General features: G+C 29.9%; 1 protein-coding gene across 1 annotated transcript in view; it reads left to right on the top strand.

The window, feature by feature from the left end:
* The window catches only part of LOC129985291 (uncharacterized), a 50,345-nt gene that overhangs the window by 470 nt on the left and 22,034 nt on the right, over positions 1-27,841 (top strand). The window contains exons 2-8 of the mRNA XM_056095267.1: positions 15,136-15,587; positions 18,100-18,723; positions 20,611-20,845; positions 21,052-22,246; positions 22,648-22,691; positions 24,821-24,926; positions 26,236-27,264. Of these exons, the coding sequence (XP_055951242.1) occupies positions 15,311-15,587; positions 18,100-18,723; positions 20,611-20,845; positions 21,052-22,246; positions 22,648-22,691; positions 24,821-24,926; positions 26,236-27,264 (3,510 nt within the window). The 5' untranslated portion in view covers positions 15,136-15,310. The remainder of the gene's footprint in view (positions 1-15,135; positions 15,588-18,099; positions 18,724-20,610; positions 20,846-21,051; positions 22,247-22,647; positions 22,692-24,820; positions 24,927-26,235; positions 27,265-27,841) is intronic.

The raw sequence follows: 27,841 nt of genomic DNA on the forward strand, positions 1-27,841 counted from the left end.
CCTTATCTTTTGCCTTTGAAGTTATATGCTGTTATTACTTCATCATTAAATTTGGACGAATTTTTTCTCTTTTAAAATCTTTGTATGATATTTATTATTATCTATAATTGTTGTTTGAAGCAACCTGAGAAAAATGACAGTTCTTCTTCAAATTATTTGGTAATCACTTAAATTCTAATCTACATTGCTTCTTTTGTGTTGAAAAAGCAATTTCAAAGTTTATTATCTCAAAGTTACTATGATTTTCTTATTTGTATTAAATTTTGCAAAAAGTACATAAGGGGTGAAAGTGAAACTAATGAGCGCTAATCTGAAACCTATTTTCTAGGTGAAATGATTTTCCAAGTTTTTTGCGAAATTTAATAGTTGCTTGAAATTAAATATGATCATTGATATATATACATATATATAATAGTATATGTATTTTAATTTATAATTGTATTATTTAAAACGTTCTTAATATGTTAATTTTTTTAGTAGTAATTCGTTTTCTTATTTTGAAAGCTAGTTTAACAATAAATTGTTTCATTTGTAAGGAGCTAGAAATTTTATTTAAGGTGTTCATTTAATTTGATGTGCATAAATGTTTTTTATTGCTTCTTCCTATTCTTTATTGCATGCTGTGATTGATGCTGTATATTGTTTAAATTAATTCCAGATTGGAATATAATCTATAAATAACATGATTAAAATGAAATGCTTTTTCTATATTTATTATTTTGGGAACAGTGTAAATAAAGCAGTCTATTATAAATTGCGTTTTATTGAATTCTCTTTGCTATTTTTAATTTTATTATTATTCAGTAAATTTGCTTATTTATTCATAAAGCTAAATTCGAAAACAATTTTTTTAAACTTGTTTTTTTGTTAAATTTTGTTGCAAAATAGTATTGATAAAATATTAAATTTTAACTCGTATAAAATTTTTAATTTTCTTATCAGTACCAAGAAAAAAAATGAATTTCATATTCTCAGGTTTGCATTTGATTATTTTATTAAAACATTTGCTAGAATTGCAAAAGAATAAGAGATAATATAATAAATATTAGTAGTAAATGGTTTTGTCAATTATCCCTTTTAGATAAATAAAAAAGGAAAAAGAACATTTCTGTGTTTGAAACTTTACGGAATGAAAATTTGTAGCAGTAGTCTATTTTTTTATGGTTTATAAAAATATAATAATTCCACCCCCTCTTTAACAAATGCTCTATTAAATTTTTTTTTAAATGTTGACAAGATTTATCAATATCAATCTATTGGCATTGAACATTCATTTAGATGATTGTCTCAAAATTTTTAGTTATGAAGAATGATGACTATATTTTACATGGTGGTGGCAGAATCGAGAAATCAGGGAAAAGTCGAGAGTTCATAAAAATAACTAATAATCATCATGGCCGCCAAGAGTATTTCGCACTAAGCATACATGTTATTGGTAATTTCAGGCTATCATTTTGAGCAGACAAATTCTAATGTCACCAAAACAATTAGAGCAATAACTTGTTTCAGTTTTTTTTTTTTTTCAAGGTTATGGCAACTTTTTGGAATTTCATTACAATAAAAAAAGGTAATCAGTTGATGAACATTGTTAATAGCTACCTTAATAAAATTTTCATAAAGATGTTTTTTACTTTTCAAAGAGTTATGAATTTTATTTAGACCTGCTCGCAACTCAAAATCTTGAAATATGTCATTGTTAAAAATGATAATGATACTTTTTCTTGTCATCATTAATGTTGAGTGAGAATTTTCAATCAATAAAGGTTGTTAGTGGGAGAATATAGAAGAACAAACATTTAGTGACAGAAATCATGCAAATAGTAGAATAAATGCTTTTTAATTGTCAAAACAATTGATTTTAAATGGAAGGAATTTACAAGCCAAATATGAATAGTATAAAGAAGAGAAATGAATGGAAAGAAAATAAATAAAAAAATCATTATTAGCCAACTTAAAAAAGAGTATAAATACTTATGGAAGAATAACAAGCCACAAAATTGTGCAAAACAGAAGCTTTTAAATTCACTTACTGGTTATTTTAAGCTGGACTGGTTATTTTAAGCCAATTATTTTTTTTTTAATTTTAATAATTGATGTTTCAATTTTAAAATGGATTATATATATATATATATATATATATATATATATATATATATATATTATATTTTAGCTGTAATAGGCATGCATTTGTTATTTGTTACTGATGTTATTATTTTTGAATTAATATCTTACATCTGACATTATTTGCAATAATAACTGCAAAGAAAAATCTTATTAATGTATGAAAACATAAGGTTTTTTTTTTTTTTTATTTCAGCAAATAATTTCTTTTAGAAAAAGATTTTTAATATTTTAACAACATTTGTTTTGTTTGATAAAGTATATTATTAGGTGCTATAATCACATTATTTTTATATTCATGCTGCAAGATGTAATTCTGGTATTAATGCAAAAAAAAATAATAGTTAATTATTGAACTGTTTTAAAATTGTCAGCAAAAACCTTAATAACATTTATTGTTAAAATAATTGACTTGTATTGCCAAAAATAGTTTTCATGTTTCTTAGAATTCTTGTTCTTATTGTTTCTGTAGGCACTCTATTTCACTAATCTTTAAAGGAGAGGGGGGACAACAAGCTTGCACACAGCTGTTTTTTTTATTCACAATGAAAATATTTCTTTCTATATAAATAATTACCCGTAAAAAAATTTTTGATACAATTCGGCTATAAGGTTGGACCAAAAAGCGCTAAGAAAATTTTTTGTCAAATTATAAAAATATACTCAGGTGCATTGTATTTATTATAAAAAAAATTTTGAATGTGCAAATTACATGTTATATAATTTGATGATTAAAATCGCCAAATTGGTACAAAAATTTCTTAGTGCTTTTTGGTCGCCATTACAACTGACAAGTACCAATTTTTCAGCATCAGGGCTTATGATAAGATTTTGATAAAACAATATATTTTATAATATTTATTATAAAATATATATCTTTATTAGTAATTTAAGACTTGGAGGAGTAAACTTTTATATATCTACTAGTTCATCATGCAGTTTTACTTAGTAATCTCATATTTCATTTCATTTTACCTTCTTTATACCTTAGTAAGATTTGAAAAACTTATAGCATAAAGGTTATGCTGTCACATGTTCATTCAGGTTGCCTGCTATAAGTATCATAAGGAAAAAAATAAAAATAAATTTAATGTTAGCATTCAATGGAATCCTAACATAAATATAAGTGAACACATTTTTAATTATATATTGCTTTTAATATAAAAATAATTTTAAATAAAATATTATTCTTTGTCTAAATACCAGAAACCTTAAAATATAGTCCAGTAAGTTTAGCTTAAACAGAGTGTGTAGCATCATGAAAAGTGCTTAAATTTGAAAACCATTTTTAAGCACCTTAAAAGTGTTTAATTTTCAAAAAAGGTCCTTAAAAAGTGCTTAATTGTCTTGTGAAGATGAAGAAAGCTTTTTATTTTGCTTTGTTTCCCCACAAGATAACCGTGGTCATGAAGGCTTGTTTTCCAGATGTATCAAAAAAAGGAAACCAGCAAAGGGGAAGAATTCAAAGAAGTATTGAAGTATTCCAAGTGTTCCAGTACATCTTAAGATAACGCTTAACAATTCTTTTTTGTTCCGCTTTCCTTTTTTTTTTGCTCCTTTTTTTTTTTTTTTTTTTTTTTTTTTTGTCTACAATGTACATTGCCATTTAGTAAAATGCTGGAATAGTTATATGGAAGGAGCAGTACGAAATGTGTACTATGCCATATTTATCGTTAATTGAAAAACATTCAATTTTTAATGCTTTAGATGTTGAAGAATTAATTTAAGTTATGCCTGGTACATATATATTTAAATTTTTATGTGTTGTTAAAGAAAGATATGGTCTGATCAATGAAAAATATGAAAATAATAGGATGAATTTGATGCACCAAAACAATATATCAGACATGGAAAAATCTGCTTTAAAACCACTAACGTATTCAATCATTATTGTCATTACTGTTTCAGTTTGAAGCAAATGCTTGAACGGCCTACTACATGTATTGAATTGTAATTAATTGCGGTAGGAAGTTACATTAGTCGATCACATAAAATCCAGTATGATGGAATTATAACTTGAAACCTTAAATTTTCAATGATCATGATATCTTTTGCAATATTTTTTTTAATGTCCACAACATTTCTATCCGTTGGAATAATCTTTCCTAATTTGTTTTGGTAAAGAAAAAAAGAAACTGTTGGATCTGTTACTTAAATATTTTTAAAGAAATAAAAAGGGGGTACAATTTTTTTTTTCAAGATTGAGATTTTATAATGATTCTTTTTTTTTTTATAACTTTTATTGAAATTTTTTCCCCAATGAAATCTATTTTTATATATAAAATCTTGATCTGAGCAACGCCCAGCATAAAGCCATTAAAGTTAGAAGCATGAAATTTGGGAAATTATTTTTGGGGTATTAGAGGTTCACTAAGAACAGCTTTCTCAAACTTTTAATTCAAACTTAATTCAAAAACAGAATTTTAATGTGTTTTTATCATAACTTCAAAGCATATTATCGCATAAAAATTATTTTAACACCGTTCTAACGGTTAAAAATAATATAAATAAATAAAAAATTTGCTTGGTTGAGTGTAATTTATTTTTTAAAAATAATTTTTGAGAAATTAGTTTGGACACAGTTTACAACTAAGAGTTTTATTATAATGAAACTCAAAATAATATTGCTTTCTCTAATCTTTGAATCATATTCCACAGCTGTTAAAATTGTAGTAAAAGGAGGTAAAATGCTTTCTTTGCTGTTATTTAAATTTTTAAAAAAATTATAGCATGTTCATTGAATAAAATTCTTCATTTGTTAAATTTTGAAGCAATGCTCTATATTGTCTTGAGCTGGTTTCAAGAAAGACTTTTTTTAAATGCTTCAATTGGCAGTTTTACTTTCTGTTCTACAAAATTTAGAGAAAATATTGCAATCGTCAAAAAATTCATGATATTTTAATGAATCTCCATTTTTATACCTCCTTGAATTCGAATACACATTTTTAAAAAAGGGTCTGCCTTTGACAAAGATAGCGCAAAAACTCTTTGAGCTAGATGGATGAAATTTGGTACATAATCTTCACATCAAACTTGCATATTTCGATCAAGTTTTCAGCGACAACAGAGGAAATCTGTTTACTAATTCGGCTGTTCGAATATAAGTTAACATAGTAATTACAAAATGAAGATAGCTAGATCGTTTGGTACGCAGATTTAATATCTTTTGTATAAACATCTGCCAAATTTTGATCCAAATCCAACAAGATGTTGTCTTGTCTAAAGCGCAAATTCGCTTTAGGATACTTGAACCGTCTGCAGAGATTAATCCTAAAACACTTGCCAACAATCACATGATAAATAGAATCAGTAAAAATATTTAATTCCCACATAGAGTTAATATTCCATAATTAATTGTACGGTAATGCCTCATAAGGCATTTCCTGGCAATATGCAAGAAAGTTTTGGGAAGACACTTTGGCTGATTTATATCTATTTTGCTTCTAACTACAGAGCTTTTTTTTTTTTTTTTACTTTATTAATTTGTTTCTGTTATTTATGAAAACTGTCACTTGTGAAAGCATTTTCACTTCTTCGTAAAATATATATAACATTTCTTCTGTACTTTTTTTAAGTAAGAATATTTTCTTTTAGGTTAAAAAGCAGGTTTTCATTAAATTTTAGGAACATTAAACTTTCAAAAAAGACTTTTACTACACTTTAGAAATAAGAGGCAATAAGACAATTTCTTTTTAGTCTGATCATTTGTGAATGCTGCTATTATTTTCTATTAAAAATGATTCTAAAAACTTATTTAGAACATGGCATTGTTCTATCATCAATTTCATGGCAGTTTTGCCATGCGTATGAGGATAGTCATAAGAATGCTTTAGTTCTTAGCTTTATAAGATTGCAAATAAAATTACTTGATAGAATGAGTCAGTGCAGGAAGAAATTGAAATTTACTTTTTCCAATCCATGTTGGATCTTAATTGTTATTACTTATATAAAAATCAAATACAAAATTTGTGGTCATGCTGAGCTTCTACATCACTATCGACAATTTCAGAAATACTGTATCTATCTGATATTTTAGTTTTAAGAAATGTTAAAAAGGCTCACAGATCTTTACTATTAATCTTATAAAAGTTGACTTTTGGTATTAATAGTCTTTTTTTCATTTTTATGCTTTTATCAAATCTAAAAAGACATAATTTTACAATAGAAGATGTTGTGCAAATACAGAAATAAATATTAAAATTTAAAAATAAGCATCTAAAATTAATTTTTAATAATTTTTTCACTAAAAATTGTGCATTATTATAAAACAGAAAGAAAGAAAAAAAAAAAGAAAGAATGATATGCTTAGAAAATACATAGTTTATGTATGCATACTTTACAAAGGTGCTAAATTTTGGGGGCTAAGTTGCTTAAAAAGTGCTTAAAAGTACTTAATTTTTGCAGCAGTTTCTCACCACACACTCTGTTAAAAAAAGAAAAACATTGTTTCTTCTGAATTTTTGTTGAAAAAATATTTTTCTTCAAAAATACTTTATTTTTATTTTATTTGAAATTATTATTATGTCTCAATTTTTCTTCAGTATATTTCTCTATTATTTTTTGGGGTGAAGGAGGAGTTGGAAAATTGTATTCGAGAAATCTGGGCATAGTATGATCCCGTATGACTGTTCCAGTTTTTTTCTCTAGTGAGAGGTAAACTTTCAATTCTAGATGGAAAAACTGAATTGAAATTAGATGTTTATCAACTTTTCCTAATGTATTCAAAAACAGCACAAAAATTTCTAAAAATGGTGAATAAAAAGTAACTGCAGCGTATAAAATTCTTAATAATATGAATACTAAGATTATATCATGCTAAAATAATTTTGTTTAATATCTAAATGAGATTATATATGAAAAAAAAAAAAAAACTAACACTGAATATCAGAAAACGTTGTTTCCAGAAATTAGACACCAGCATTGGTTTCATTGAGCACTATGATCTGCATGAAAATGTCACTGTACATGGAAAGAGTATAAAAGAACTTTGTGTTATTAAGAGCATTCAACATTTTTAAAGGACTTTCAAAAAAAATTTCAAATAGGGATCAAGAAATATGGAATAAAAACTCAAGAATGTATCAAAGTGTTTTTATATCTACAACTTTTTTTCAAGTGAATATGAAAACAGTGAAGTTAGTGTTTTTCAAGTGTGATTATGTCTTAAACAAGAGGGATGGCAGCTAATGTAAAATGCTACAAACTACTTTGATCTCTGGAGTAACTATGATACATGAAAAAGTTGGTGAAAATTCCCATGACTTAAAATATTCTGATATACATTGAGTTCTTTCTCTTCAAACAATGAATACTCATGTGATGGTCCATGATGCTATTATTTCAACAAAAAATGCAATCAAAAGATAAAACAGCAATCTCTGTGTATTAAAATTTTCAATTGACTTTTTATCTGGTGAACTTTTAGATGAAACTAGAATGAACAAAACTAAAAATTCTTTCTTATTGAATAATTTCAGCACACTCCATCTGTGGTAATGGAAATTTTTGAATAAGGATCCTTTATTCATCCTTATTTTGGATCTGCAAACTATTCATTAATGCAGGATTCCTTCTTCTTTGTATACTATGGTATCAAAATGGTTCTTTCATGAAAATTTGTGATCCATATATAAAATATGAAAAAAAAAAAAAAAACTGTGGCCAAAAATCTGTATTTGTATTTGATGGATATAGTGATCTTTAAAAAAAACGTTAAAAACATGGAACATTTTTGAGGATGTTCCAACGCATCACCAACTGAGATTTTATTTGATGAAAATATGATTGTGACTGTAAAGCAGGAAGTTTTCACAGTTAATGCTATTTACAAAAGTAGATTGATTAGTTAAAATTATTTCAAAAGTATATTGATCAGTTATTAGATTGGAATATGCATAAAAGTGTACATTTTTCTGTTATAAAAAAATCGTAATAAATCCTTGTAATATATAAAATAATGGTCATGTCAAAATAGAGCTTATTTCATAAAATTCAGTATTAAAAAATATTTATAAAATGACCTATTTATTGAGCTTGAAAAAGCAGTTTTCTTTTTCACCTCCCACACCCTAAATAAAATATTTCTAAAAGCCTACAACAGAGTGTTAGCGAATTTTGATTTCATACACTGACTTTTCTTTCTTTCTTCCCCTCTCCCCCATTCAAGTTTTAAAAAAAACAATACCAAATTTAATAAGTTTACAAGGTACTATTTAAAATAGTTGATATCAAAATCCTATTTAGAAACTACATATAAACTGTTTGGATATGGATTTCATAATTTTGAACTGTAATCAATTAAATAGTACCCAAACTAGTTGGAATATTAAACTTTCATGCATTAGAAGTGCTCTGACTTTGGTGCATCAATATATATATATATATATATATATATATATATATATAAATACAGGGTAGTTATAATTAAAGTTATCCTGTTTAGACCTACATAGTGTCCGCTCTAGTGGAAGGATGTCAAAGAAACTTGATACTTAGGATGTATAGATCATGGGGAACAAAAATCTGCAATAAAAAAAAATTAGTTCAAATTTCAACCGCCAGGTGAGAAGGCTTTGCACGAAAAACAAAAACACAATTTGGAACTTAAAAACTTTATTTAATTACAATATATATTCAATGTGCATTCTATTTATGTCAATGTCAAGCACACGTTCTAGCGTATTATGGCGTGTTCGACAGTGGTACGAAGTGGCTTCTCGATCAATTGCAGCAACATGACGTCTTATGCTTGCTTTCAATTCATGCAATGTCCTCCATATACACGATCGTTCAGGAATCCCCACAACCAGAAATCATAGGGATTCAAGTCCAGAGAACGCGGAGGCCAGGCAGTTGGAAAACTTCTTGAAATTACCCGTTGATCTTCAAAGTGGGAGCGAAGCAATACCGTTGCTGATCGAGCAATGTGAAGTAGTGCACCATCTTACATGAAGACAGTAGTCCCTAAGCATTCTCGTTTTTGTAACGCAGGAATGACTTGCTGCTGAAGAAGGTCGCTTAAAGGGCACCCGTAACGGAACACCTTTGAAGGCCATGAAGAGTGTTCTCCTCAACAAAAAAAAAGACCAAGAATGAGAAAGCAGTAAAACCACACCATACAGTAATGTAATCAGGATGTAGAGACTGTTCATGCACATCATTAGGACTTGCAATACCCCATATACGACAGTTCTGAGTATTAACTGCTCCGTCTAGGGTAAAATGAGCCTCGTCCGACCACAAAATGTTCCAAGGCCATGAATTGTCAACGGCTTTCCGGCAAAAAAAAATTCTAGCGAATTGATTTCGTTTCTCCGGGTCTGCAGGATGCAGCGCTTGCAGTTGATGGATATCATTTAGAATGGATTGAAGAATCTTTCGTACTGTAGACCAAGGGAGGGACAAATCACGTGCCACCGCTAGAGCACTTAATGAAGAATATTCCGAATAGGACGCTCTTTCGACCACAACAAGAGCGACTTCTTCCGCAGTTTCATTTGAAATACGTTTCCGTCCTCTTCCTTGTACCACACCCAACTCTCCAAATTTAATAATCAATCTTTTTCAAAGCCTGCCTTGACGTAGGCCCTTTCCGTAAGTCTTGAAAGAGCCGATATTCTCGTAGTGGAGCTGACAAATTACTGCTGTTCTGATAAAACAACTTTATCAGTAAAGCTCTTCCTTTCTTCTCTAACGGCATTGCGAAGAATGATTTTGCGGCAGAGAATGGTGGTGGTTAAAGGAGAGCCCGCTTCCTGAGAAGCTATCTCCTGTAGTGGCTAGAAGTGGTAGTAAAGTAACATGGCTTTACATGAATGCCAGGGACTTTCTATGGTCCTTGGTGTTAGGTGGTTGAAGTAGCACTGAGAAATGAGGCTTGAGCTGCTAAAGTGAAAGGCAGGAGGCGGTGACCAAACAGGAACGGCTTGCTGGAGGAGTGCAGGTGAGGGTGAAGTTGACTGTGTCTTAAGGTGGGTTCACACGAGGCTTTTTATTGCGCGCAATCGTTGTCTCTCTACTGTTGTCCCTCTATTGTCCCCGTGTGAACAGTTGAGACAACGTTGACGGGACAATGGCTAATAGTTGTCCCGACGGGACAACCATTTGCCATTGTCCCGTTGCAGTCACGTGATTTTCCTGAAGTAGGCGTGACCTTCTATTGCGCGCAATAATAAGCCTCGTCTGAACCCACCTTTAGGCGAGTTCGCAAATTGTACAGACTAACTCTATGGCAAAGGATACCGACGTGCTCTGATTGGTTTAAGCCTTGGCAATGTTTTGCACTCATAATAGTGTAGTTATCGCTTATTTGGCTCAAACCTTGCAAAACTGTGCCAAACTGTTTCCGATCTTTGTTGATATTCTTGAATCCATTCCTAAAATATGTGTTAAAGAAATGCAAGAAATAAGTATTCAAAAGAAATGTATAAACTGTTTATATATTTATAAATCTGAATATTAAGTTAATAACAAATATCAAGATTAATAATTAGATTGTTAATAACTATATGAATCTAAATATCTTAACAAATATAGGCCACTGGCAGATAGACATCTTATGGTAATAATTTGAATACGAAATTAATAAATAAATATCTGCTTGTGTTATTTTATTTTGCATGAATATTCAATAGGAATTATAATGATTTCTATTCCGTTTAATGTCAACTAAATATCTTAATAAATATACTGTATTTGCATATAAATATTTTATGGTAATGATTTTAACGTGAAAATTTAATAAAAAAATTGGCCGATCATTTCCCGTAAAATAAAAGCTTAATTTTCAAGTCTTATTTTAATAATACTTCACAGAAGAATTTCTACCTGTGCTAATTCTTTATTTACAAGATCTGAAATACGAAAAATAGCTCTATTCTCATCAATCACAATTATTTTATAATTGTATTTCTCTAGAAGATTTAATTTCTCCATTTTGAAAAATGGCAAGCAAAAAAGTACGTAGAAAACAAAACAATGCAACAGGGTTGCAGTAGCTACAGCAAGTGCGAAAGAAATCGACCAATCAGAGCACGTCGGTATCCTTTGCCATAGAAATAAGGTGGGTTCACACGAGGCTTTTTATTGCGCGCAATCGTTGTCTCTCTACTGTTGTCCTTCTATTGTCCCCGTGTGAACAGTTGAGACAACGTTGATGGGACAATGGCTAATAGTTGTCCCGACGGGACAACCATTTGCCATTGTCCCGTTGCAGTCACGTGATTTTCCTGAAGTAGGCGTGACCTTCTATTGCGCGCAATAATAAGCCTCGTCTGAACCCACCTTTAGTCTGTACAATTTGCGAACTCGCGTGTCTTAGCAGTTTTCGGCGCCGGGTGGTGATTAATCTATTGTTTGAAGAGGGCGAATCAGGAGCTTGCTTAAGGGAGGTGGGCGGGTGAGTAGGGACTTAGTCTAGAAGTGCGTTGAGGAGGATCAGCTTTCTTTCATCTTTAGACTTAGTTTCCTTTAATTTTGCTGCTGCTGATAGGAGTCCGGGGAATTCTTGTAGTAGCTTTCTGATTTCTTTAAAAGCTTCGATTAACTCTTTCATCTCTGAGACACTGGTTAGAGGGCTGTGGGCTTCTGAAGTTGGGGTAGGATCAGGCGACTCTTGTTGGGGGCTCTGTCTGGATGCGGGTGGATTTTGAGCTGTTTCTGAGACTTTTGGAGGGATACTTTTCCTATTTCTGAGTGTGTCTGCATATGTTCTTCTGTTTCGTGTCGATGGGGCTGTTGTTGGATGAGCAGGGCATCCTTTCCAGGAGGCCAGATGTCCTGTATTCTTGCAGTTAATACATATGGGCTCTTGTATTTTTTTCTTTCTGTGGGCATTCATTAGTCGAGTGATCACCATTGCATTTAATGCAGCGCGGATTGCACCTGCAATTCCTAGCGCTGTGGTGAAATCCAGCACATCTAAAACACATCGTAGCCTTGGCAGGTCTTCTGTACGTTTCTATTTTAACTCTGATATAGGACAGGTGGGTGATATTATAGATGTTGTTAAAATTTTCTGTTTTCTTGATTTCCACTAGGAAGATAGGGTAGTAAGTCTTGTTTCTGTAATTTTTTAGCTGGCGTCCTATGTTGAATTGTAAGGCTTCTAATTCTTGCTTTAGATCTTTCATCTCGTGATTTATAGGCAGTCCCTTGACGATGATTTTCATAGGTCTCTCAGTAGGGTCTTCAGTCAAAACGTATTCAATCTTCTTTTCACTTAGGTACTCAAGGATTCCCAATCTGTCTGCATCGGTGCTGGGGGTGATTTTGATGAATCCGTTGTGGTAGATATTGTGAGTGTTGGGGTAATTTCTATTTATTTCTTGCAATAAATACTATGTTGTATCCTTCTGTTAGCTTCAGATGAATCGGGGGAATTTCTTTTTTTGAGTGCGCGGTTTCCTCTTCCAGGATTTGAAACTTATTGCTGGTGGATAAGTCTGGGTTTTCTATGGAATTTTTTCTTTTTGCCGCATGTCTTTTGTCAACCGGTTGGAAGGACTGTTCGGTTTCTAAGTCCATGTGGGCAGGCTGTTCCACTTTTTTAGCTTGTATCTCATAAGTTTAGCGCGGTCATCAGGGTATTGAGTTGTGTTTTCAAGGTTATTTTTTCCCATGTTCATAATAAAATTTAAGGAATTTAGTTGAGCTTTCAAGATTATTTTCACTACTCATTCTGGAAAACTCGCTGCTCATTGATGCATTGCTTGAGCATCTGCTCTCGCTGCGTCCGTCTCCTTCCATGGCTGGAGAGGAATGGAAAATAAAAATGAAAATGAAATGAATGATTTTGCGTCAGTGAGTACTGGCTTTTTAAACTACTCTAAATTTGCATAACGGCCTTTATCGTACCGCCATCTATCGGCCGAAATTTGAACTAATTTTTTTTATTGCAGATTTCTTTTCCTCATGATCCTTCCACTAGAGCGTTCACTACGTAGGTCTAAACAGGGTAACTTTAATTATAACCACCCTGTATATATATATTTGCATAGGACAATTATTGGACAACTTATATCACTGCATGTTTCTTCATTTAGATGTTCCTTGAAAATTTTTTAAAAAAAATTAATAAACATTTTTAATAAGAACTATTACTTATAATTCTGTAAAAAATATGTATGATGTTTTGTATTTCATTTTATGCTTTATAACTTTTTGGGTAACCATTTTTAGAATTGGATGTGCCATTTTTGAATAATTTAGGAAAAGGGAAAATACCTTATTTCACTTCACTTTTTTCCACCTACAAGCCAAAAGGCACCTTCTCTCAGTGAATTTGAACATACTGGATCCTTACTGAAGTGATTAAAGCAGTGAAACTTTTTTTTTCACAGCAGAAAATCTGTGGTCACTAGTTTATGCTTAGTTGCTGAAATATAATTTTCTTATTGACCCTTCAAAAAATAGGGAAGCATACTACAGAAGGTGGGGTTATTATGAAGGCAGGGTGGTTTTGGTTATCATTTAAAATGACATAAATAAATTATCCGTGAAGAAAAATCTTAGCTTAAATATTTCTGAAGAAAAATTCTAAAGTTACTGGACTAATATTACAATATAGAACATTTTCCTATCAATCATAACTTTATTTGTAATTTAGATTTGATTGATTATAACTGAAAAAGATTTTTAGAAATCATCTCCAATTAATTTTTTATATTAGTTTTTATAACTTTAATGTTTGACTTCAAATTTAATTGAACATTGCAACTGGCAATTATTAGACAAATAAATAAAACTTAAAGTATCAATAATATCTGTTCAATAGGAATGATAGTATTAATGATTAAATAATCTTTTCTGTATATAGATACATAGTTGTAGAAAAAATTTATTTGGTAATTTAGAATTTCATTTTACTTAAATAATTTATATATTTAACTTTTATTTAAATGATTATTTGCACTTCATTAAACTTGTATGTTTATTTACAGTAACTTATTCAGAACAACCAGAAGCTTTATTAAGGTGTATAAGTAAATCAATTTTAATTTAGAATGAATTTAAGTAAAAAAAAAAAGTTTTTTTTTAAAAAAATCTTATTGTTTGTAAATAATAGAAGTTCTGATAAAAATTTTCATATTTTTAAAGTAATTAGAGAATTTGAAATTATTTTATCATAACATTGAGGCATTTCTGATAAATATTCTTCAAAATCTGATTTTGATCTTGCAGACAGTATAATCTAGGATTTCTAGTCGAGCTGTTGTATTTATTTATTTTCTTCATTACTGTTTTGCAAGCACTACATTTGAATTCAGTCACATTCTGTTAGAATTTGATAATACATGAGAATAATTGGTAAAGAAGGGTGATTAATTATTTGCTGCATTCTAGATATTCCTTTGTTTTTATTAACTATTGAATTACAATGTATCTAACTGAGTTTGATGTTGGATATCAAATAAACTCTTTCCATGCTTAAATTATATAGTAAATTTCCTTTGGGTTCTTTTTTTCTATTGTCCATCATTTTGTCTTAAAGGCATATTTCATATATTTCATATATTTATTTATATTGTTAATCATATTATGTCCTTACATATTTTATTATTGAACAGATGCTGTAAAAATCAATATGGATTATGATTGTTAAATTTCAATTTTTTTAAATTTATTTCACAAAGTGTTATTAATATAATATTTTTTGAAATAAAAATTTTCTTTTACTTGAAATATTATATATTGTAAAAGATTAGTTTTAATGTATAATTATAGTTCTATATCACCATAATATTGTGTGCTCTTAATACAACTGTTACTTTTAAACGTATGTATACATACTTGTTAAGTACCTGTAATAGTGTTTAATCTGTTATTATAGATTAACTCCTAATAATTAATGAAGAATTTTTAATTTCACTCAAGCTAACTAAGAATAGAGCATATTGGAAATAATAAAATATTGGAAACTTTGTATTTCTTTGCTGACTCTAATATGTATTGATACAAGATTTTGTTGTTGTTTTTGATTAGATAGCATTTTATGTTTTATCATTTTACTTTTAGAAACATCAGCGAACTAATAGCAGCTGCCATTGGATAGACATTTACAGAATAATGAAGGCAGTCCAAAATTTAACCTCCCACTTCCAGTATTTGCATGACTCCAAGAGGAAGAACATGATGCCAGATAGTGTTTGTCTGTTTGCAACTTCCTATGTAGCTGCATTTTGGATGTAGAATGTCGGGTGGTTTTCAGACAGTCTTGATCTCAACTCCCACCACCCCTGTTACTTCCTCAAATAATTGTCTTGATGCTTCTGCCTCAGATCTCAACAAAACATCTGATCAAGAGAATCCAGGAACTTTATTGGAAACCCACATGTTGCTGAAAAGAGAGAGCTCACCTGATGTTGCTGTAGGCAGTCCAAGTTTCATTATTGAACAGCCACCATCACAGACAGCGCTGCAGAGCATTGATGCTGATTACAATTCAAATTCTTTTAATTTTTCCTATGGTAAAGCTAATTTTTAATAGAAAGAGATTTATTTATATATTGATGATTTTTTCATTGTTAGGCTAGGATTATTCCATGTCAAATTAATAATTTTAAAACAAAATCACCTATAATCTCAGATTTAAATAAAATTTGGCATAAATGTACCATTAATATAGACTTGGAACGGAACAACTATGCCATTGAATTTCATTTAAATAAGTTTTTGGATTAGAAATATGTAAATTTTGAAAAATTTGTCCCAAAACAGTGTACAGACCCCTCCCCCCACTCCCCCCGAAGTTTTTACTTTTATTTCTTATATATTCTATCATTTAGCTAAACTAGCAATTTAATTGCCATTGTTGTAATTTATTATTTTTTCTACGATTTTTATGTATATTAACATTAATAGTAATAAAAAATGGGGGGATGGAATGGGTTTTTGGAATATCCTTAAATACTGAATAGCAAGTGGAAATAAATTGTCGATTGATCTTAGAAGGCAAGAAATTCTTCCTTTATATGAAATGTTATTACTTTAAATTATTTGGCATTCTCTTTTCTTAGGGTTTTTTTTTTTTTTTTTTTTTAATGTTCTGATGTTTTTTGTTATACATTTTTTTTTTCAGTATATAGGTATAAATAAAATCATGTTGAAAATAATAAATAACAAAGCTTTTACAAAATAAATAATACAAATTAAAATACTTCTACGAATTCAATGCACATGAACCAAATTTTATTAGCTTGAAGACAAATAATCCAATTAATAAAAATATCGAAACCAAAATTTGTTGGTATTATTATGTAAAAATTTATTAGAAAATTCCAGTAACTGTGTGTATTTTACTCTAGACTTGTGTAATATTTAATCTTAATTTTGGAAGTGATATTATGAAGGGTTTTTTTTTTTTTTTTTTTTTTTTTTGTTTTGTTTTAACTTTGTTTTGTTGTACCTTTTTTAAAAAAAATAAAGCAAAAGAAGAAAATTGTTTTCTTAAATTACATTATAATCATAACATTTTGGGGGAAGCAGGCATTGAGTATTGTAAACCAGTCCTGAAATTATGAAGAAGCCAAAGGATATAAAGATTAAGACCTGAATTTCCCAAAAGGATTGAAAGTAGCTCAGATGCAATACACTCTAAAAATGGCTTGTTATCCATTGCTATACAATCTTTTTTCACTAGTTTATACGTCAGACATCTTTCCAACTTTTTTGTCAATACAATCCATACCTAGGAAATTGAATGAAAAGTTTGAGTTGCTAAATAAAACTATTGAGGTGATGCATTTTGCAAACTTTTATTTCTTCTGATTGGATGCAGCAAAGCAATGATATGAAAACAACAAAACTGTACTCACATTAAGGTTATTCTCTGATAGCCTACTGGTGAGACAGAAATGGAGAGGAGCAGAAAACTGGAGATAAACTGCTGAATGAAGCAAAACAGTCATACATTCAGTCTGTTCTAATTTTATGCTACTTAGTAGATCTTAATATTTGTGAAGATGATAAAATTGCCCACTTCATGAAAGACATCATTAAAAATGTCTACCAAGTTTTATCAATTAAAGATATAACATTTGAATTTATGAGTTCTGCCAGTATGTGGATAAATGGCAACAATAATGAATCACATGAAAGAGAATTTAAAGATTTTCAAATGTTGCTACTACAGAAAATAATCAGGATCTACTTACTGATTTTATTCAGATTTGAGATAAGCGTTAGTTGCCCGTAGTGTTGTGATGTGAAATATACAAGCATGTTTTGCAGTATTTTGCTGGCTCTTTTCAAAGGTCGATGTCTGGCAGAAAACATTTCACAACTTTTGAATCTATTTTAATAAAAGAATTACGCAGTGGGAGGTTAATGATACAATGCAGGAAATCTCATAATTCAACAGCATGATTTAATTTTTCCACCCTCTGTTCTAATAAAACAATGATGAAAGCTTGTATTAATGGGTTGTAAACTTTTTAAATAAACCTGCTCCCCCCCTCCCCCAAATATATATATATCAGGCAAATGAAGATGTAAATAAATATAATCTTTGCAGTTTTGTGGGAGAGAACAGTAATGTAGAAGCAAATGAGCAGACATCAGGTGAAGTAAAACAATTTATGATAACACAAGATCTAAGTTTCAGGATTTTAAAAAAAAAAAAAAAAAAATGTTAACTAAGATGTTGCTTCAATTTTAGGACAAACCAAGGGGAAAACTCATTGTTCAAAATATGCCATTTATTTTTTCTTGTGTGTGTGTGTGAGAGAGAGAGAGAGAGAGAATCATAAAAAAACTTTAATTATTTTTTGTCAGATTTTTAGTTAATTATAAAATTTTTAAACTTCAGTAGAAATCTGGTTTACTACATAATATATTAGTTTAATATTTGTTTTTAATTATTTTTTTTAATAAAAATGTCTTAAAATTCCATTTATTTCATCTTATAAATTTGATAGAAAATTTTGTGTGCATCATTTTTTATGTTGTCTTTAAGTGTTTTTCCCTTCTCACCTCCTGCAGATGGAAGTTTCTCTCTTTCACCGCAACAAAGCGTGGACATGAAAGACCTTGAAAAAACAGATGCTGCCAGTGTCATCCTCTCTAGCCAGCCTTTAAGCAACTCCTCCTTATCTACTGGATCCAATGCCAGTCCAAAGTCATTCATGGCAGTGGGCATTAATGAGACCAAAAGTGATAAAATGATCTCTGGTTTTGATGGCAGAATGGATGGACTGTCTCCCTTGTCAGTGATAGCTGTCTCTGCATATCAGGATGCTGGTCACCCAAGTCCCAATGTACCTAGCAGCATTCTTTCAAGGACTCATGTGCTGCGCTTTCACCCAAGTGGTGATACTATGCTCAGTGCGTTGAATTATAATGATTCTGATATGTTGCAGGAAGGTGGCTTCGATGTACCCTCCAGTCATACTTTTAGCACTCTTGATGGTTTATTAGGTACCACTGGTACAGGAAGTATGAGATTACCTGATTTACTTGATGGAGACATGAACCAAGAGGCATATATAGAAACAGGCCAAGATTTGCAGTTGTCTCCACAAGCTTTTCACAATAATGGTGAGACTTTTGCTGTACGAGAAAGCTCCCCTCTGACTGGATTACCTGATAATATTCAAATTAAGACTGGTAAGTTATAGTGATATTGTTTTAATGTTTGATTTTTATAGTAATGTCAATCATACCTTCTAGCATTGGTAGGAGAAAAGAATTACAGTTTTCATTTTTATGCAGTAAGACTCACAATGGCAATTCTAGTCAAAGAAATATTGGAATATTTAATGCAATATAAGGCTTTTCCCCCTCTTATTTTATTTTTTAATAAAGAAGCATTAGAGCTTAGTGTTTAAGCTCAAGTAAATGCTTACTATTTTTAGTTCATTTATCAAAATTTTATTCTTATCCCAGATTTATCAATATTGAGGTAAAGCTCAATTCTTAACTTCTTAAAAGTTATTTACCACATCATTATTTTAACGAGTTATTTATGAGAACTCATGCATAGATGTTCATTAAAGCTCATAAATGCTATAACATGAAATTATAACCATCCTGTTAAACTTGTTTCAGCATTTAAACCTTTTTCATTAAACTTTAGCAGCCAAAACAATATATTTGGATTGTAGTATTCTTGTATCAGTAGGAAATATTTTCATTTTTCTCCATCAACAAATTCCCATGTGCATTTAAGATAGTCCTTATTTCTTTGAAAAAAATTTTAAATGTTAGGATGGGTTTAATTTGTCAAAATAGAGTGAAAGGAAAGAAGAAAAAAGGGGATGTTTGCATTTAAGAATAAAATAAACACGGATTACTTGCAGACTGTATTAAAATAATACAGTCAGAAAGGACACAATATTCACATACAAGTGGAAAAAAAATTAACAAAAAAGTATCTTAATAGGATGAAAATCAAGGTAAAAGAATGACGAAGAATTCTGGAAATGTGCTTATCCTTCCGTGTCTCTCCCCTCTTCCTAAAGTAGAATTGTTGAAAAGTGACTGTCTCAGAATACTAAAATGAACAATAAGAATGCATGTTAAAAATAACGAATATAAATTCTTTCTTGTTCATACATTTAGAATAGACTCAGTGAAAATCTGTTTTAAAATTTATTCTACTGAAATTATTTAAAACTTTTTTAGCATATGCAATGTCCTTAGTCTCCTATTATTCCCACCACAACTGGTATTAAACAATCTGTCTCTAAATAATACCTTTTCTTTATAAAGATTTAATTAATTATGTCTGCCTGCTTTCCAAACAATAACAAAGAGGACTTCTTTAATTATTGTTTTTATTAATCTCCCCTGTGTATATCTTTAGAAATAATTTATCAAATTTGATATTAATATATTTGATAGGTACTTAACAGAATCTTATAAATATCAATCTCTGTTTTATTGTTTTTTTCTTCGGTGCCCAGTTGTACATTAATTGAATTCTTAAAGAAATTGAATCGGGCTGGTAAATCTTGCATTGCTGATCGTCTGCATGTGCTTATAATTATGCAACCATTTATATAATGATAATATTAATAATAATACAGAATAGTGATGGGCAAAATCATTCATACGTAATTTTTGATAATCTCTTTGTATATCATCTTGCATCATTGTCATTGTAGAAGTGGATAGAATGAACTAAATTCTGTCTACTTACAGTCTGTTAAATTGCCTTTACTAACAATATATTTATATAATTTGTGTTGTAAAAAATATAATTGCAAAAAATATTATTTTTTACTTGCCATTATATTTTATATTTGCTTTTAATTACTACTGTTCAATTTATCTTCAGCCTTGTGGCATGATTTATGTAAAAATCTAGATATATATTCAGAACAAAAATTTATGTCTTATTTAGATAGAAAAATTGCTACTCTTCCACCTTTCCTTCCTGAATAAATTTGCAAATTAGTGACTTTGAGATTATTAAATATATGAACATAAGTTAGAATTTGCTTTTCTAATTAGCATTTTTATGCTTAACTTCATGCTACTTTTTTTTTTTAGAAATACCAGACACTCCTTGTGAAAGTACGAACACATTAATAGTTGAAAAATTAAAAGTAAAAGCTCGTCCTATCAAAGCAACATCCCCAAGTCGTCCTGGTACTCAGCCATGTCCCACTTGTGGCAAAGTATTCAGTAATTCTAGTGCTCTTACCAAGCACAAATTGACTCATAGTGATGAAAGAAAGTATGTGTGCCAGTTATGTGCCAAAGCTTTTAAAAGACAAGATCATTTGTACGTATCATATTTCTGTATATTTCCTTTCTTATTTTTTTTATATTTCTCCTTTAGTAACAGGAAAATTAATTTTTTTCTTGTCATTTAATTATATATATTAATACTTTTTAATAATATCTTTCATTGGATGCAAGCTTTATAGTTAATGAATAATTTTTTTATTTGCACTTTTTAACTCTACCTGTATTATATTTTCCTCTTAGGAATGGTCATATGCTTACTCACCGAAACAAAAAACCATTTGAATGTGATGCAGAAGGGTGTGGGAAGAGCTACTGCGATGCAAGATCATTGAGAAGACATAAAGAAAATCACCATTCCAATACATCATCTACAACTTTAACCACCACTTTAAGTAGCCAAGTGTCTGTGATACCTGGTTTAGCACACTTGGGATTCAATTCTCTACAGACATCTTTCCCTGCTAGTGTCATTACTAGTGCCTCCACTCCTGCTTTTACTGAATCTACATTGGCCAACAGAATACAGTATGCACCTCCGCCAACAACGTCTCATGCAAACCGTGCATCATCTTCAACTAGTGAGAGCCTCTCAAGAACTGTTAGTAGCTCTGTGGTGAGCTCTGTGATGCCCACAGCTACTTCACATTTGCAGTTTCTAACATTCCAACAACAACAACAAGCATCCACCAAAGGACAACAGCAATTAGCCTCTTCATCACCGAAGAACACCACTCGTTCAGACAGTAACACTGTCCTTTCCTCCTGGCAATCACAGACAATCAACACTGGTGCTTTGCTCCTCGCACAAAATTTTGGAGCTTCACAATCCGTTGGTCAGGCAAATCAATCTGCCCAGCTATTAACCAGGAGCTTCGACTCATCCACCAATGAGCAAGGGAATTCTTCAGGATCTGACATGTCCCAATCTCAGCTATTAGGTATGAAGATGGATTCTAAAAAAACAGACTTAATGTCTCAAGATTCCAAAGAGCAGACCCAGCTAGAACAAACTGTGTTATCTGAGGCCTGTTTTGAAGTGGTAAACTCATCAACAGGAACAAAACAATTAGTAGCCCTTACACCTCAAGGTTCAATGAATCTTCAGTATGATTCAAATCCAGGGACAGTTAGACTTCAGGATGGTGGTGATTCTGTTTTTTCAAGATCCTCAATGCAGATAATGAAAATTGAAACATCTGATCAAAGTAGCAATACGTCTTCTGTTCCCACAACTCCAACTGCAAAGGAAGCTACAAATGGTCCTCAGTTAGGAAGTCCATTGCTTCAGCAATTACTGAACCAACAGCATGGTGAAGTTAGTAGTGCAAGTATCAATACTTCTCGTTCTGAACACTCATTGCTGTCCTCATTGAGTGATCAACAGAAACAGTCAGTTACTCAACCATCTTCAGTTCTAATGTCTTCATGGTCACAGGTAATTCTTGTTTAACCTAAGTAATATTTAACCTACATGGGCTTTTTTTATTTAATAAAAATATAAGAAGAAATAGTTTTTATTTGATAGAAATAAAAAGAATAAGAATTAAAACTGCCAAATTACTAATCATATAAAGTTGAAGTTCTAATTTGCAAACATGTTGCAAAGAAGTCGTATTTTTAAAAAAAAATTTTCCTTTTGTTTTTTCTCTATTCTGCAAATACAATTGATCATTGTCTATGATATTATCTTTAATATGCTGCCTTTATTTCATCAGTAGTTATACATAGCTTTGTAATACAGCAAAATGTAATAATTATGTTGCCTTGTCTATTAAAGAATTTAATGTTGTTTTAAAATCCATTTTTCTCATATCTAATTTTATAAATTATTTACAGGTACCATTTACAGGAAACAGTGTGGTCTCCACATCTCGCTTTGGGTAAATGGATAACTATAATAATTCTTTCTCTTATTTTAAGTTTTCCAATTAGGAAATCTTTTATTTCAGATGTTCAATATAGCCTTCTTATGAGAAATATATAAATTTCTCTATGCTCTTTGGTAACCAAAAGAAAACTAACTTCTATTCTTTTCCAAAAGTATAGAATTCTTTCTTTTATGTTAGAGATTAATGTATGCTTAATACTTATTTAATTTATGCATGCATTATCTTCATAATTAGCAACCGTCTTTTGGCTCTAGCTCCTTACCTACATAAAATAGTGCAATAATTAAATTTAGTTGTCATGCCAATTAAACCTAACCAAATGAATTGTGCTAAATACATCATTATTTTAAAAAAGAAATGAAACTTAAAGATACATAAGTATACACTCTGTTGACTTAATAAAATGTTAAAGTCAGAAAGCCTAGTGAAATTGTAAGTGCTTTCAAATTAACAAATAAGTACACTTCAAATTAAAAGTACATAATTTTTAAGGAATTCATATCCAGACTTCATCAGAAAAAAAAAAAATGAATAACATTTTTAGATTTATCAATACAACCTTTAAAGCTACCACATATGTATGTAGTTCTTATTGAATACATTTGATTTGGCCCAATTCTCTTTGTCTGTTTTTAGTGGCGGTGTGTACAGGAGCTTGGCTCTAGTTTTCTCCTAGAAACTGTTTCTTGTCACCATGTGTGTAATACAAATAGCATGCTTATTTGTAGAGCAGATATTTGTCATATTGCTCATTGATAGACTAGATATTTATCAAAATGTTCGACTGTCCTCAATAAAGACTCTAATGATATCCAACATTTCTTGTTTTACCTTTGAAGAGATTGATTCTATAAATCTATCCTTTGTCATCCTCTCTGTATTGTATTTTGACGTTTTCATTGTTGCTGGTAGGTGCAGGATATAATCAGTTTAGTGACCTTTTCATCATTGTGAGCAATATATGATGTTTTTAAAAATCCATTTAAATAATTTACAATTTTAAATTAATTACATTAAACAATAAATTTGCTCTCTTTAAGATGGTGTGCGAATCAATCTCTTGCAATAATTGTTTCTGATTGCCATGAAAAGTTATTGATGACGGATCGCAAATGCAGCATATCTATGCTAATTTCTAATTTATTCAAATGTAAATAAGTATACACCTTTGGAAGGTGATTGTATTATTTTCTGATGGTTTGAAGAGTATATGTGACAAATTTCACAAAGAATCGGGAGTCCTATAGATTTTTGTGAAGAGTCGATACACTGCTTTATATAAAGTAATTATTTTTTTTATATAGTTAAAGCTACAAGTTCTATCATTCTTATTCCATGGTGATAATATTTTATATTAATCTTCATTTTTAAAAAATCATATTATAATTGCAATTTTGTCAACATCCTAGCTTGCTGAAATATAAAAATATAATCTAAATTTCAATCTTTGTATCCTAAATAATAATTCTATAAGTTATACAGAACTTTTTTTATTAGAAAGTTAGTTATATTTCTTTTTTCTGGCATGTAGAAATTATCAAGTAATTATTAAGTAATATTTTCCAGTCAAATTATAAATGCATAAATAATTATTTTTTCTATTTTTATAATATTTTTATTGATAATCGGAATACAATTCTTATCAACATCATAAATAACTGCATTTCAAAACGTATGCAACAGAAACCATAATGATCATATATATATAAATTATTTCTTTAATATATCATTTTTTATGAATCTTCCAGCTTTAAAAATTTATTTCATGTTATTTTCATTTGTATTTTTAAATTTTTATTATTTTATTTCACTGGGGAAATATAAATCTGTACAAATAAGATATTCATATGTACATGAAGATTCTATGGGAAATAATCTTGATAATCATATTCTTTAAGTTGCAATAACATTAAAAAAAGGCAATAGTTTAAACTACTGAAGTTTTAATTCTTCTAAGTTAATACTATGTTTTGTTTAAATATTGACTATTTAAATATTGATTAAAGTGATATTTTTAATTATATTATCTGATATTAATAAAACTTATATTTCAAAAATTACTTATATAGTTTTAATGTTTATTGGTTTAAGGAAATTCTTAGAAAGTGTTTTATTTTTAGCAACCAAGATCCAAAGCCAGTTGAATGCAGTTTGTGCCAAAGAAAATTCAAAAACGTTCCTGCATTAAATGGTCACATGCGACTACATGGAGGTTATTTCAAAAAGGTTAGTTATTTATTTTCCTTTTTTTTTTTTTTTTTCTAGAATTAAATTTTTGTTACTGTGTTACAAATCTGCACATTGTTTTTGTGTTACAAATAAATTAAATTTTTCAACGGGAACCTGCTTTAAAAACTTTGGGTAGTAAATTTAAGGTATTTGCATGTTTAATAAAAGTTAACAGCAAAAAAAAAAAAAAAAAACTGTTCCAGATTTTTAAAAATTTCTAAAGATTGAAGAATATTACATTTCATAATGTCTAAATATAATCTCAAGAAATTCTCTAAAAGGATGATTTTTTAACAAAAACTATTTCAACAAAACACGGGGGAAAATATTAGTTAGGCAGCAAAATAAATAACTTTTTCATTGAACAAATTCTAATTATTAAGGTACAATTATTTAAAAACATATTCAGCTAGCAAGTAGTAATTAAAAAAAATCCATCTTTCTGTAAAATAATTGAAATGTTTATGAATTGAAGTTCCATTTATTATTATTATACAGTGACACCTTTAGGAATATTCTTTGTGTTTAAATTATATTAATTCTCTTATGCATAACTTTAGTGTTCATGTTTCTTACAAAAATTATTTTTTAACATTAAATTACACTTAAACTGCAGGCATGTTATTTTAACAGCTTTATACTTGTTCTATTTAAATCATCTTATGACATCATAGGACTATTGAGCTATAAATAAAGTTTATGCAATCAAATATTTGATGAAACAATGGAAACAATTTGAATTCCACTGCAACAGTAAAATATATTATTAAAAATGTATGCAAAAAAAAAAGTTTAAAAAATCTGTCAGAATTTAGAAAAGAAAACATGGTAAATAAATTGTCATTAAAAATAACTTTTTTGAATTTTAAAATAATGTGCGAATAATTCATGTGCAATAACATTATTGCAGGAAAACCTAAAAATCTGACTTAATTTTTAATTCAATAAGATTTCAAAAAATTTCTCTAAGTTGCACATTCCTATTCTCCAAAATAAATTTTTACCAAATTGGGTAGATTTAAAACAGACAGTCTGACTTAGATAGCACTAATACAGATACATGCATTCTCTGTTATTAGTAAAAGTGATTTATAATACTCGACTTAATTGTATGTCAGTTATCGCTGTTCTTATATTTAAATTAACAATAATAAAATATTTTTTTTATATTTTAAACTTTTTTTTTCATAAGCTACAAAAAAAAAAAAACTGTTGCATTTTTCATACATTAATATTAAAAGCAGTAATTTCTTAATACTTTGCTTAATTTCTTTTCATTAGCAGTTGTTTTATTTTTATTTTTTAGGAAAATGAAGCCAAAAAGAATGAAAAGAAGAATAATTCTTCAAATCAACCATTGCATACTGCTAGTAATAATGTCAGAGCTCTTATTGAAGAAAAAATTAATCAGAAACGTAGTTTTATTCCACAGGCAACTGTACAAACTGCTACTCTGGAAACCAGTCAGTCACAGGCTCAAACATTTGATTTTCAATCAAACCAAATTACCACTGAACCACAGAACAATTTCATCCCTCAGCCTTCTCCTATCCTAAGTCCAGTTACTCAGGAAACAACTGTTTTCAACAATTTCCCCACTACTAGTCAGGTCTCTGATCTCGATGCCCTTAGCTTAAACCTACAAACCTGTGATATTCTCAAAAAATTAGATCTCAAAGAACAGTTTCGTGTGCCACATCCTCCAATTGAAAAGCACCGGCGGCATTCTGACTCTGATCATTTTATACTTCCCAAACGACCATGCGCTACTTTCACTAATAGTGCTTTGGCTGATCTCCTGCGTAACCGAGTAGTAGCCAAGCGCACTTGCAGGACAGGCTCTGATCCTGGAGAACCATTAAATATGGAGGCTGCCCTTTCAGACTTTACTGATTCATTTTCTGACCTTCCCAAATTTGCATCATCCCTCAACAATGCCATGGATACAGATCTCGCTGATCACAACCTCACTGCCATAACACCTGAGGATGCTGCTTTGCCTGTCTTATCAGCTGAAGACATACCAGAAGCACAGCCCATGATCATGAACATGCGAGACATTCCTGATTTGGACAGTCATTGCAATGTCTTTTTTGATGGGTCTAACAATGATCTAGGAGTAGGCCAATCATTTCCAGAAATCTCTGTTAGTGAGTTAGAGATGATGCAGTTTGCATCAATTGTCACATCTACTGCTACTTTGACCACTGAAATCAAACCAGTTAATGGAGGAAAGATTCGTACAGGGGATGACAGCAATGATGATGATGTCTTTTTGAGTCCTACTAGTCTTCCAACAAGTCCCATGAAACACAAAAAGAAACGCAGACCTGAGGTTTGTTCTTAAAATAATTTTTGAATTTCCATTCTTTTGTGCAGATATTTTGACTACTGTAATACATTAATCAAATGTGCATTAATTATTCTAATTGCCATGATATTTTATTATAATTTTATTTTTATGCAATTACATTATTTGCTATACTCTGTTTCACCCTAACTTGGCAGTAGTGTATATTCTAGGCATGCCGAATCACAGTCTCTGTGAGGGGAACTGGGTTACTTTAAACTATAAAGTTACTAGAAATACAGATCGCTGGCAGAACTTTATCTCTCAAATTTTTCGCCAAATAATAAATATTTATTAACTTTATTATATTATCATTTTAAATCAGAGAATTAATTTTTTCCTCATTTTCATTATTTTGTTCAATATTATTGATACATTATTTTAATAAACCATTAAAGTTATTTCATTTCGTTTCATCGTTTTTCAAAAGAAAATCCTAAATCTTTCAATATTCTGTAAAGCGTAGTTCGGTTAATGTTTTTTGAAAAAATATCTGTATCATCGTTCACATCTTTTAAAACTTTATCTAATGTTGGGATCTCATTTTTACGAAAAAATGCAT

This window comes from Argiope bruennichi, chromosome 9 (genome assembly GCF_947563725.1).
Source record: "Argiope bruennichi chromosome 9, qqArgBrue1.1, whole genome shotgun sequence".
Classification (NCBI taxonomy): domain Eukaryota; kingdom Metazoa; phylum Arthropoda; class Arachnida; order Araneae; family Araneidae; genus Argiope; species Argiope bruennichi.